Source organism: Natator depressus, chromosome 1 (assembly GCF_965152275.1).
Source record: "Natator depressus isolate rNatDep1 chromosome 1, rNatDep2.hap1, whole genome shotgun sequence".
Classification (NCBI taxonomy): Eukaryota; Metazoa; Chordata; order Testudines; family Cheloniidae; genus Natator; species Natator depressus.
In genome coordinates, this window is record NC_134234.1 from 195,133,564 (window position 1) to 195,147,880 (window position 14,317).

The window sequence follows — 14,317 nt, forward strand, 5'->3', positions numbered from 1 at the left end:
GTCTGTCATGCATCGTGAAATCTGTCCAGAGGTTTCATAATTCCTATGGCTGGAGCGCAGCTGGGACTGGACAGCCTCCTCTCCCCAAATGCTGATGAGGTCCAGCAGCTCAGCATTGCTCCAAGCGGGGGATCCCTGGTGCGTGGAGCAGGCATTGCCACCTGGAAAGATGTGCTGAGACCACTGCACATGTCACCGAGCAAACAGGAAGGGAGCTTTCAAAATTCCAAAGGAATTTACGAGATGGGGATGATGGTTGGTCACCTGAGGGCAGGGCAGTAGAGTTCAAACAGATGACCAGAGAGGCAAGAGCAGGCATTGTGGGACACCTCCCGTAGGCCAATCGCAGCACTGTAATTGACCTGGGTGTCTACAGTGGCACCGCAGTGCTGTACCCCTGGCACAGAAAGCTGTATGCCTCTCATCGGTGTGTTCTGTTGTTTTTTTTTTTTTTTTTTTTACAGCGTTGCAACTGTGAAGTTTCTGCGCACTAAGTGGTTTGGCAGTGTGTACACCTGGGGAGTTACAATGCAGAAAGATGCTTTACTGCGCAGAAACTTGACAGTGTAGACAAGGCCTAAGTAATTTTTCCTCTTCCCCCATGTTTGGCAGGGCTTAGGATAGGACAAGACATAGGAACCTTGTCCCAGATAGAAAGGAGACTGCAGAGGTGGAATAAACAGACATACAGATAAAGTCCTAATTCCTCATCATTGTGGAGGAAATGGGACCAGGAAAGTTGGGTTTAGGGGTGAATGTCAGGTAATATTGTACTTTCAGCTTTGTTGTACAACAGAGTTAATCTTATGCATACTTTGGAATCTCTTCTGAGGAGCACCTCTGGGGGTGGAAAAGAAAAGGTCCAATGATCAGGACAAAGAGGCAGGAACTTCCTTCAGTGACACAGACATTGTGTGTGGCCTCAAGCAAGTCGCTTCTCCATACCTTGCTTTTTTCTGAAAGATGAGGATAATATTTAACGTTTCACAGGGCTGTTGTGAGGATGAGTGGTTTTGACAGCTCTTCGAAGAAGGAAAGTGCAATGTAAAGTGCTATGTCCAAAATTGGATGCCTAAAGCTAAACATCTACGTACCAGATATAGTCTCCCAAAATAAATGAATGGCTTCATTTTCTTCCATAGGTGCTGAACACCTGCAGCTCCCATTGACACTCATTAGGTAGTTCTGAAGATTTTTATTTTTGTTGGGAGTTGCAGGTGTTGAGCACATCTGAAAATCAGGCCATTTTCATTTAGATGCCTAAATGTGGATCCAGGAGCCTGACTTTAGGCATCCAAATTTAATGATTTTGGCCTGTATATCATGTATTTTATTTTACTTTGTTTTTTAGTTATCCATGATTAGGAAGCTTGATGTTCATTCTCATGGAAATTTGGAAAGTGAAAAATACTTTGTTTAGTATAAGAAGATGGTCTGTACAAAGCAAATTTAGGCACCGGAAGCCAGCAGTTTATAATAAAACACTCTGCTTTGAGAGAGACCAATCTTGCAAAGGTAAAATGACATTTAAAAAAAAAAATCTAGCCCTTGCTGGTATAATAAAAACGAATTTGAGTCCAGTGTAATGCACTGAAATTCAGTTGCTGAAGCATTAGAGAATTAATTGGGTGTCAGAGATTTACATTTGGAAAATAAATGCTCTAGGTGGAGTACTAGCCCATAAATTCATCATGGGCTTCTGATGATATCCTAAATGTAAAGGTGTATGATGTAGGATTTCAATATCAACTTATAGTTCTTGAAAGTTGATACTGTAACACATTTTCCCCATCCATTAATTAATACAGTGGCAAGGCAGAATAACTTCACATGTCTGATGCTTTATATTGCAAATTGCAGCTGCTATGACTAATTATTTCCATTGAAAAATATTCATGTTTCTGTGTATAGTAACAAGTTCTTACAACAGGTATGAAATTAAATTGTTGCCATTGTGTGCGAGGAATATTTAAGTTATGTATGGAGCTGAGACATTTTATTTGAATTTAGATTTGTTGGAGACTTTAAGATCTTTGGTTTGCCTCTGAAGTTTTCCATGTGAAATTAGTACTGGTGAAAGGTGCTGGATTGTAGTCCTGAAGAATGAAGGTCTCTCGTTAAAGATCAGATAAATCATGGGCGGTGGCAATGGGTGAGCCTGGCAGACATGACTCAACCCTGATCTAGAGAAAGCATCTTCAGGAGTGAGAGGAAGATCATTCTTCAGATCAATCCTTAACTTCTCTACTGAGACTGCCAATATTTATGGTGCTTTTCATGATGTTATTATAACCAAGGTTGTAACTGATGCATTTATTTTTGATGTTTTTAATATAATTGTAATTTTAAGATTTGTCTCGCTGTAACTGAGCGCTCTCAGACTGCATGGAATAGAAGGACTGTAAAACTGAGTGACCTACGGGAGATGTTACTTAGCTTAGAAAGGCATTTTGGGCCAGAACTGACCAAACCAGTGCTACATCATGTGCTATCTTAACTTAACTCCATTTGGAGCGTTGGGAGGGAATAGTCCTTGAGATGAGGATTTTAGGAACTAATCTGTATTAAACCATGAGACATTGCCAGTTGCTTTGGACTGGAATTTAAATACAGTGGTTTTCTTTTCTGTACTCACTATACAAATTCTGTATGGGAGAGAGAATGGAATTTGGAAATGTCTGATGTCCAAGGTCCCTATTTGAAAAAAGACTTATGTTAATGAACAGCATCTGTATAAGTTTGGGATAGCATCCTGCATATTTCTAAGGAATTGGCTTTATTGTGAAGGGACGTGTCTTATGAGAATGACAACATGCATGTTAAATCATAGGATTGCTTTATGTATTACTACATTTTGAGGGCAACCTAGAACATGTTTATCAAGATGTGACTCAGGATTCCTACTGGATAAGAAACAGATACCTCCATTAGAGCATTAATTGTGAGTCTGTACTTTTTGCATGGTTCCTAGCCTCTTGCGGTCAAAAAACAAATATTTTCATTACAAGGTATTCTATTAAGAAGAAAGATGACAGTGTAATCCCCATTGTTGAAGAACATCTTTTGATAGTTTAATGCCATTGACGTGAAACAACTGCAAGCTGATTATTGCATTTATCAAAAAGTCAGTATGGGAACTGCTTCAGGCTCCTTTATCTTTCAACACCTCCCACAGTGGAAGGGGGTTTACGCAAGGGCTGCTGGGGAGAGGCTATTAAACTGATGCATGAAGCCAACCTGATCTGACAAGGTTTAAAAAAAAAAAGTTATCAAAAATAATTTTTTATTGGCTGAAATAATCTGGGCTTCTGTTGAGGTAGTTTATAATGGAGTGGGAATGACTCTTTGTCAGAAATCTGCATGTATTTTTGAGCATATTAACTGACATTTTAACATGGAACTGTAACTGCTTCAGGCTTGCATCTATGCAGTACTGAACCAAAGCTTCTACCTTTCTTCCCCAGGATCCTAGAGAATTTTAATAGCAATTAGAGATGCAAGGAAACAAAACATATGTCCTATAACTGATCAACTCACTGATGCAGGACTGTTCTCTTTAGTTATTTTCTACCACTTTGTCCCGTCTAGTTTTAGGTATTTCCAGGGATGAGCCTTTCACCATTTTTCTTTGGGAAATTATTTTGCAGTCGTCTTAAGATTTAGGGAAGCTCTCATGTTATTTAGTGTAAATCACATTGGTCTTTATAGGCTTCCGTCACTGAACTGGCACCCGAACATGCAGGGATTGGCTTGCTGATAACCCCAGCAAATTGATTCCTGTTTTGTTTCTGATGCTGCCTCTTACTTGTAAAATAGATATGATGATACCCATTTCTCAAGGGTGCTGTGGAGTTTGTAAAACTCCTTGAGTTCCTCAGACGAAAGGCAGGTGATATATTCATATTCTTTCAAAATAGATGTAGTTGTTAGACTCTCTTAGGTTACTTTTTCCTTTCCTCAGAAAGAGTTTCAAAATAAAGCTGGTCACTTTGAAATCTTGATATTTAAATTCTCTTCTAAATCTTGTATACGCCCCAGATAAGCAAGGTAATTCAGCAGGAGCCTAACATTAAGCACATGAATAGTTCCATTAATGTCAATAGTACTACTCACATTCTTAAAATTAGGCACATATTGGTGAATCAAGGCCTTCATTCAAAAATTAAACTTTATCCCTTAAACTTTTTGTATTGAACAACTTTTCCATTCCATCAAAGGTAATTTATCCCTAAAGAACTTGCTTCTTTTATCTCAACAGAACTACGTGCCAATTTATACATACCACACATTCAAGAAAAGATTAATGTGTTTTGTTTTTGAACCCTGAAGGAATGATGTAATTTTAAAATTGTTTTCAAAAACTGGAATATTTCTGGGACGTTCTTGTTCAGACTCTCATATACCTTGCTAGTGAGGATGTACTATTTTGTCACTAGGCAGTATGTAACAACTGCCACAAGTCTTAAAGGTTGTTTCTTCCCTTTTTTGTGTTGACATTAACTTGGATCCTGGTGTCTTGCAAGGCCATTGTTCCCCCACATCAAATCCAATGTGGTCTTAACAGATGGGGCAGTAAGAGAGTTTTAATGCCATGTTGCAAAAGGAAGCATCAAAATTCCTCTGAGAAAATGAATCAAAACGGGTTCTGCTAATCCTCTCGATCTCATAGAGATAGGGTCAGACAACCAGTGATCCAGCCTGAAAACTCAAGCAAAGTTTGTGGTGATAGCAGGAGACGGAAATACTGGTGCCCTTTTATGGTAGAGTCCATACAAATTCCATGTAGTTTCTGCTGCTTGCACAGCCTTAGACTTTGTCTACATTGAAACTTCTTTGGCAAAACGTTTGTTGTTCAAGGTGTTTAAAAAAAAGAAAAAAAAAGAGCACTTTCCTGCCAATAAAGCTGCTGCTGCTGCTCATGGGGGGGTAGAAGATTTTTGTTGGTGGGAGAGCTTTCTCCCGCCGACAAACAGCAGCTACACTGTGCGCCTTTTAGCGGCACGGCTGTAGCGGCACAGCCGTGTCGCTAAAAGGTGCATAGTGTAGACAAAGCCTTAGGTATGCTTCATTGGTTCCATTTAGTAAATATTATTTTTTGTTTTACATTCAATGAAACAGCCAAGTGGGACTCTGCAGAACAATGCTGATAAGCCTTATAATGTGCTTTAAAACTTGGCTATTGTTCAGCAAGCGTGCTGGAACAATTTTTATAGTGGGGGTGCTGAGAGACATTGAACCAAACTATAAACCCTGTATATGACGGGAGCCACTTCAAGCCAGGGGATGCAACAGCACCCCCCGCGCCCCTAGTTCCAGCACATATGTTGTTCAGTGCTCTGCCCCAAGCATTCTCTCCCCTTCCTCCACACAGATCATATACATCTGCCTCCCCACAGGGGAGGCAGATGGGGTACCTGGATTGCAACTGGTGGACTCTGTATCATCAGCCTTAACCATACAGGCCTTCAGAAGATTGGCCTATTGGTTAGGGTGCTAGCCTGGAGCTCTGAGGACCTGGGTTCAATTTCCTGCTCTGCCACAGACATTTTTTGTGACTTCAGGCAAGTCATTTAGGGCCAGGATTTTTAAACATAGGTGCCTAATTCCCTTGATTTCAGTGGGAGTTAGGCCCCTAAATTCCTTTAAAAAACTGACCCTTAGTCTCTATGTGACTCAGTCTTCCTTCTGTAAACTGGGAATGATAGTACTCCACACCTCCTGGGGGATAAATACATTGAAGATTGTAAGGTGCTCATCATATGATGGTAATGGGGCCATATAAGTATCTTAGATAGGAGGATGATCCACGTGAGTGAAAGCATCAGTCTACTTTGTGATTTAAGTAATCAGCTATCCAAATTAGTTTGTTTTCTGAATCAGAACAGTGGTCTTCAGGATTATCCAAATTATAAAATAATTCTGCAGCCCAGCCATGAGTTCACTGGCTATATCAGCTAGATATTTAAGATGTCACTGTGATTATCGGTATGTATATTAGACATTATGTTACTCAAACACAATCTTGTAAAATCGCATCTTATCAACACCCGAGCGATTGCTCATAACATATTAAGAAACTTCCCTACTGTGAGAGATTACTTTATTTTACAGTGAAGTCAATGGGAGTTATGCCCAAGTAAGGATGGAACATTGAATAATGACCCGAATTTAGGATTTGCTTGTTATTTGTATTGTAGTAGTGCCCAGTCAGGGTGCCAGGATTAGGACACCACTGTGCTGGATGCTGCACTAATACATAGTAAGAAAATCTCTGCCTTAGCATTTACAATCTAATAAAACAAAAACAGATGAAGAGTGGGGGAGTGGAACATAAGCCAATCTGTCTGAGTGGTGATAGTTACGTATCATCTTCATTAGTTTTGTCATTCCTTTTGTCACGTGAAGATGGAGGCAGGGCAGCCACTGAAATATGTCCAATATTTATACTCATTATATATATTACTTCAGTGATACTCAACCATTCCTCAGCCTTGCCATTATTTAGTTGGCTAGCTTATTGTAGTCCTTATGGGAGAAGTGGATCTCGGAGGAATACGTTAGAGGCCTTAAGGATCAATTGAAGGAGGGTGTTTCATGCTGAAATTGCAGTGTGGAAGAGAGCTAGAGACATTTTTTTCGGGGGGAGAAGTTTGATGACTGCTATCATGCATATTTACCCTGAATTGTAACAGATCCTGGGATGCCACAGTGAAAGCTTTCAGAACCCAAATTCCCAAGGTGTAATTGAGAAGGAGGATACCTGAATAATTTCTGCGTAAGAGCAATCCTAAATGACACACAACTAGTTGAAAAACCTGGATAGATTTTGTTATACAAAGAGAACAGTGACGGTTTGGGGGAAGAAATTTTACAGGCTAGACCGCCTACAATGTTTCAGAGGTTTCCTTCCCTCTTCCTCTGTGAACAGAGGTGTACTACAGAAAATCATGCAATTTGGAATGTCAAATCAGCCCTGGAAGAGAAGAACTGAATTGGGAGTGTGTGTTCTTATGAGAGCAAGAAACTAATAGAGACAAGGCCTTGATAGGCCTGACTACACTACAATTCCTTCTCACTGGCAGTTTCTTCTGGCTTTTGTATTACATTAGGGCTTGTCTACACAGCCAACCACTGCAGACCACACAGGTGTGAATTGCAGTGTGCATTAAAGCGTTGGGCTGTAACTGCCCTATGTAGACATTGCTAGCGTGAATGAAAAGGTACCTAGTTAGGTTAACATAGTGCTCTTTCAAACACAGGGCAGTTACACAGGGCAGATACAGCCCAATACTTGAGTGCATATAAGCACTGCAGTTCACACCCCCATAGTCCACACTGTGGGGCTGTGTAGACAAGTCCCCAGTCAAAACTGCTGAAAAGCCTTGTCTTCACTAGGGCTCCTACATTTACTTACACCAGTTCATCTGAACAAATTATAGCATGAGTGGGAATTAGGTGGCTAGCAAGTCAGCCAACCACTTGAAACTCTGTTTGTAATTAAACTCATGCTTAAGTCCATCTCTCTTCAACAAAGCACTTAAGCATGTGCTTAAACCTCGCTGGTCTATGGGGCTTTCACTTAAATATGTATTTAGGTGCTTTTTTTTTTTTTGGCACAGGGATAGACTTAAGCAGATGTTTAAATGTTTTCCTGAACTGGGGCCTTATTTCTTAAAATTACCTATGTCAGTAAGGTTCACTTCCTGGCAGTGCTGCTGATTAAATCTGTGACCTTGTGCAAGTCACTTAAATTCTCTCTGCCTTCCTTTACCCAAGCATAAGGTTTAATCAATTCTTTTAAAACAAACAGTTTGAAATCATTAAATGGAAGGCATCATATAAAGTGCCATTATTTCTGTGGTCATGTCAGGCTGAAAGATTTATTTTTGTGAGGCAAATAAAGAGTTAAAGGCTCATGTAGTTTCAAAGAAACATCTAACAGCTGCTGTAAACTATCTGTACAATCCTAAATGACCTCATCCTTGTTATACAATAGTGATAATATCCAAAAAGGGTGCAAAGGAAAAAAAAAAAGGATATGTTCTAGAAATGTACATGTGCTATGTAAAACTATCAGAAATATTCTCTCTCAAGGGGCTACATACTACAGGAATAAAGTTAATTTAAATTAGATGGTGAAATTAAATTTGCACAAAAATGTATTTACAGCAACAGTATTTCTGTCCAAAAGACTGTTTTTGATTACTTAGTGTATAAATGGCAAATGAAAACTCATTTTGATACATGCTGTACGCTAATAGCCACCATTCAGATGTAATTTAATTACAGATTGCTATCTCCATGAAGCTGCTTTTTAAGTGGCAATAATATATAGGAATCAGATGTGTTTTTGACAATTTTTGTATGCGTTTGAAGAGATTATTAAGCTTGTGAAAGAGTGGAGTGAAAATGCAATTTGTTGAGTATCTGATTTTTTTGCTTAAATACATTTTCCATCCTTTAGAAGTAACAAGATGAATTAGGGATCTGTAGATCTATAACTGCACATATTAACTTGTTAACTAGATAGGAGCTACATTTCTGAACTGAGTGGAAATGAAAGTTTTTGGCTTTACATTCTGTACTGAATGCTTTAAAATGAGAAGGATTCTCAGGATGGTGCCAGTTCAGTTCAGGAGATATAAGAACCTCTTCCAAATCTTCTGCCCAAGAAAGCAAGGACCCTAATCAACTAAGAATGTTTGAAAAACTTTGACACGTTCGATTAACAGTCACTGTACAAGACACTTTTACATAGGTAATTTGAAAATGTGACAGGTTCAGATGCTTTATCTGGTCTTGTTGTTTAACACGTATCTTTTTAAAATAAAAACTAAGTGCTATTTCTTTTGTATTATCGGTTGTTTCCTAATTTCTTAAAACGTGAAAATAAAATCTCTCCTACCAGTTTTGTACTTTGCTGTTTGCAAGCAGTGAGTTTTCCACTTGGTCACATACTGTAATAGTGTCCAGAATTGTCTCTTGTAGTATGAATCTGGAATAAAAAAAAGAAAAGTTCATAACATAGTTTTATAACAAGCATAGGCAGGCATTACTTAAAGGCGTGATCCTAAAGCCTATTGAAGTCAATGCAAAGATGTCCATTTTTTAAAGTGGACTTTAGATTAGGCCCTAATTTGGTAAATTTCTGCAAAACAGTTTATTCGGGGGAAGCCTGTAGTTCTGCTTAGGATTTCTACTGTCTGAATTGTGAAGTGTACAGACCATGCTCATCATTTTGTAATTGGTCAGATTGATCTGTGTCCATGAAAGAGGTATATAAATTATATGTATTTGTTCCATTTGTATTTTATTTAAAAAACTATTTCTTCTACCTGTAACACAGTAAAAATGTAATTTTTCTTCATAATGAAAAATAGAAAAATGCAGCAAACATTATGCTGGGATTTTTTATACTAAACATCCATGTTTATGAGTTAATAGGTACAAGCAGCTATGTCAGGCATGCCCCTTGGTTTGTTGTATGGTATAGTGCCTCTTGCATGGCAGATGTGGGAGCATGATTGGGAAATGGCATTGCACTGATATTGACTATTATAAGGCTAGGCACTGTTTGTCTTTTTCATCTGAGTTACTGTGTTACAGCTCATTGATGTTTTAGGGAGGTTAAGGCTGATCACTAAAATAAAGTGCTAGGCAAAAATCAAAAGCCTACTGTATGCTGAGGCATAACATAAGTGGTCTGTATGTTTAGAAAATCCAAAAACCTAACAAAGAACAAAAAGGGAAAGCTGAATGTGACTCTTTGGAATCACAAAAACAATTTTTATTCTGACCTTACTAGGGAGCTCATTTATTGAACACACACAGAGCCTTTTCAAACTAAATTACATTTCATATTTTGCCCACTCCATCTGGAATCTAGTGCCAAAGTGAAAACCACGTAATATATTTTTAGGATTAAACCATCTATTACTGATAGATAATGACAGTGCAGGAGGAGAAGGCACCAGTTAGTCTGCATTAGCTCATGTATTCTGGATAATTCTTTAGTGAACTTTTAAGATTTGTGAAATTCTACCACTCTACGCTGATGTCAAAAATGCAGTGAGACATGATGAATTATCTCTTCTCCCAAGTCACTGACAGGTCACTTCATATACTGCCAACATAGCACTCCCGCTGCTTTTTGAAGTATTGTGTCATGTAGTCCGTATTGTAAAATTAAATAAAACAGATAATTTAACGTCATCTGAGCTAGAATAATATCGCCCCTTATAATAAAACACACTTCGGGGTTTATAAACCTAATGGCCCCATTCAGTTCAATTATGTATTCTGATTTAAGTTTTATTTATTTCAATATTTTGAACAGGTAGACGCTAGATTTTGGATCTATAGTGACTTTCAGTGAGGCTTATGTTCCTAAATACCTAAGTCAGTTTTGCAAATACTTGTGTGTGTGAAAATGTTAAATCTAATCTTTAGTTACAAAGGGGTTTGTCTTAACTGTGAGACTGGGCAACAAAATGGCAGGTGAAATTCAATGTTGATAAGTGCAAAGTAATGCACATGGAAAACATATTCCCAACTGTACATACAAAGTGCTGAGGTCTAAATTAGCTGTTACCACTAGGGTTGCCAACTTCTTAATTGTAGAAAACTGAATGCCCCTACCCCAAGGCCCTGCCCCTTCTCTGAGGCCCCACCCTCTGCTGACTCCATTCCCCATCCCTCCATCACTTGCTCTCCCACACACTCGCTCATTTTCATCAGGTTGGTGCAGGGGGTTGGGGTGCGGGAGGGAGGGAGTGAGGGCTTTGGCTGGGAGTGCAGGGTCTGGTGTGGAGCCAGGGCTGAGGGGTTTGGAGTGCAGGAGGGGACTCCAGGCTGGGGTCAAGAGGTTCAGAGTGTGGGTTGGGGCTCTGGGCTCGGATAGGGATTTGGGGTGCGAAAGGGGATGAGGACTCTAGCTGGGGGTGTAGGCTCTGGGGTGGGGCTGGGGATGAGGGGTTTGCAGGGCAGGAAAGGACTCTGGGCTGGGGCTGAGGAGGTTGTGGTTTGGGGGGAGTGAGGGCTCCAGCTGGGTGTGTGGAAGGGGGCTCAGGGCTGGGGGAAGGGGTGGAGTGCAGGAAGGGGTTTGAGGTGTGGGCTCCTGCTGGGTGGGGCTTACTTCAGGCACTTCCGGAAGCAGCTGGCATGTCCGGCTCCTAGGCAAAGGGGTAGCCTCGGGGGCTCCACGTGCTGCCCTTGCCCCAGGTGCTGGGTCCATAGCTTCCATTAGCTGCGGTTCTCAGAAAATTGGAGCTGCGTAGGTGGCACCTGTGGGCGGGAGAAGCATGCAGCAGAGCCCCGTGGCCGCTCCTTTGCCTAGGAGCTGGACATGCTGGCCGCTTCCGGGAGCCGTGCAGAGCCTGCCAGCCCCATTACACCAGCAGCGCCACCAACTGGACTTTTAACGGAATTGCCAGAGCCCCTTTGTGACTGAGTGTTCCCGTCGAAACCCGGACACCTGGCAACCCTAGTTAGCACTCAGGAAAGAGATCTTGAAGTCATCGTGGTTATTCTCTAAAAACATCTGCTCAATGTACAGCGGCAGTTAAAAAAGCGAACAGAATGTTAGGAATCATTAGGAAAGAGGTAGAAAGTAAGACAGAATAATAAATAATACTCCTATACAAAACCATGTTATGCCCACACCTGGAGACTACATGCAGTTCTGGTCGCCCCATCTCAAAGAAGATATATTAGAATTGGAAAAGTTTATAGAAAAGGGCAACAAAAATGACTAAGGGTAGAGAACAGTTTCCATATAAAGAGAGATTAAAAAGACTGGGACTATTCAGCTTAGAAAAGAGATGACTGAGGAGAAATCTGACAGAGGTCTATAAAATCCAGACTGGTTTGTGGAGAAAGTGAATCGGGACATGTTATTTACCCCTTCACATAACACATGAACCAGGATCACCCAATGAAATTAATGGGCAGCAGGTTTAAAACCAACAGAAGGAATTACTTCCTCACACAACACTTAGCCTGTGGAACTTGTTGCCAGAGGATGTTGTGAAGGCCAAAACTATAGCAGGGTTCAAAAAAGAACTAGATAAGGTCATGGAGGATAGGTCCATCCATGGCTGTTAGCCAAGATGTTGAGATGACAGCCAGAAGCTGGTTGGATGGCAGAGGATAGATGACTCAATAAATTGCCCTGTTCTGTTCATTCCCTCTGAAGCATCTAGCACTGGACGAGATGGACCATTGGTCTGATCCAGTCTGACTGTTTTTCTATTCTTATGTAGATCTTATAGGGGGCATAGTCCTGATCATAGAATATCAGGATTGGAAGGGACCTCAGGAGGTCATCTAGTCCAAGCCCCTGCTCAAAGCAGGACCAATCCCAAATTTTTGCCCCAGATCCCTAAATGGCCCCCTCAAGGATTGAACTCGCAACCCTGGGTTTAGCAGGCCAATGCTCAAACCACTGAACTATCCCTCCTGAAATAGTGTGAAATATAAAAATCACTCTAGAATCCAGTTGACTATCAGGTTTATTTTTTACAGGAGCTAGAGGAATTTACAAGAATATTCCCTGCACATCTGAATTAAGTTACTATGCAATGTGCCACCTATCCAGCAAAAAGAAAATAACAAATCATAGATGTTAGCAAAGATATGTAAGACCAATCACTTTGTCTCCCTTCCTTTGCAGGACTGAATTGTAGATCTACTTTTTGTCACACCTGCGTATAGTTAGCCTGTTGAATTCTCGGCTGCAAGAAAGCCATTGAGGAGTTATAGCGAGGATTAAAAACAAAAAACACCAGATATCTTTATGACCAAAGAGGATCTAATGTAAGGAGAATTGAAACTTACGCTTCAGGGTTAGGGAGGAACTTTTTATCTGATGTTCAATATTACATAATCAGCTATGTTTTTATTATGTATTTTCACCTTTCTCTGAAGCATCAGTTATTGGACAGTCTTTGAAGCAGATTAGACTTGGAGTGGATAGACCAGTGACTCTGACTCTGTGTGGCAAATCCCATCTCATTGCAGTACTTAATAGAACAACCATTCAAAGGGAAAAAGTAAATTCTCGCAAATTTCACAGCTGGTTATGTCACCCTATGACAGTGTAATATCTCTTAACTCATTGTGACAGAACTCTTTTGTTAAGAACCAAACAGCTGTTTGCTTTCTTTAATCACTCTTAGAGTCATAGATTGAAGCAAACTTTGTGTTGGTTTAGTTTGGTTTGTTTTTCTAATAACCCTGGAGAGGTCTATTATTTTCCTTGTCATACTTCTGTCCTTTGTGCTCTGCGCTTGTTAATATAAGCTATTCATATGGTCATTCAGCATTGTCACTAGATCAACAAAGGGCAGTTGGGTACTCAACTTCTTTTGAAAGTTGTGTATTTTGAAAATCTTTCCATTGTGAAAATGCCATAAATAGTCTCATCTTATTTATTCTGTATTTCAGGCAAGTTCTAGTTACATTTTTTAATATCTCAGGATTATGCCATGTTTTGACAGTAATGACTTTCCATTCTTCCATCATCGTCAGAAAGTTTTTACTTCAGCCATGTATCAGGACATAATAGAGAAGTGCTGCTTCATGTTATACATCTGTGACCTAAAATATAATATACACATTCAGTGTTATGTTCGTAGTCTGAAGAAAACTTCAAATGCCGTTGTTCTTCAAAATTCTACCATTTTTCCCTTTCAATTATATATATATATATATATATATATATATATATATATATATATATACACAAGACATATGCTTTTAAAATATTAAAATATAACTTCTAAATAAACAGTAATCCTCCACTCTGCTCCACCAAACTGTTATATTGCACGTTTCTATTTACATGAATTATATGTATGTTCCTATGACCTCCCTCTCATAATATTGTTTATTAATATTTTTAAAGGCAAAGGATGTATTGAAGGAATTTGGAATGAAAGTAATATGTTCAAACTCTGAAGTCGTTATAATTAGGGCTGTCGATTAATCGCAGTTAACTCATGCGATTAACTCAAAAAAATTAATCATGATTAATTGCAGTTTTAATCGCACTATTAAACAATAGAATACCAATTGAAATTTATTAAATATTTTTGAATGTTTTTCTACATTTCAAATATATTGATTTCAGTTACAACACAGAATATAAAGTGTACAGTGCTCACTTTATATTATTATTTCTATTACAAATATTTTCACTGTAAAAATGATAAACAAAATAAATAGTATTTTTCAATTCACCTCATAGAAGTACTGTAGTGTAATCTCTTTATTATGAAAGTGTAAATTTTGTTTGTTACATAACTGCACTCAAAAACAA

At 39.3% G+C, this 14,317-nt stretch overlaps 2 protein-coding genes across 4 annotated transcripts in view; one reads left to right on the forward strand and one right to left on the reverse strand.

Annotated features, from left to right (window-relative positions):
• The window catches only part of CMSS1 (cms1 ribosomal small subunit homolog), a 366,757-nt gene that overhangs the window by 159,934 nt on the left and 192,506 nt on the right, over positions 1-14,317 (forward strand). The gene's annotated exons all lie outside the window — the stretch shown is intronic.
• Positions 1-14,317, reverse strand: part of FILIP1L (filamin A interacting protein 1 like) — a 286,102-nt gene that overhangs the window by 142,788 nt on the left and 128,997 nt on the right. For both annotated transcript variants that reach the window (XM_074973376.1, XM_074973368.1), the window contains exon 2: positions 8,906-8,995. Coding sequence is in view for 1 of the 2 variants with exons in the window: in XM_074973368.1 (XP_074829469.1) it covers positions 8,906-8,995 (90 nt within the window). In the remaining variant the exon portion in view is untranslated. The remainder of the gene's footprint in view (positions 1-8,905; positions 8,996-14,317) is intronic.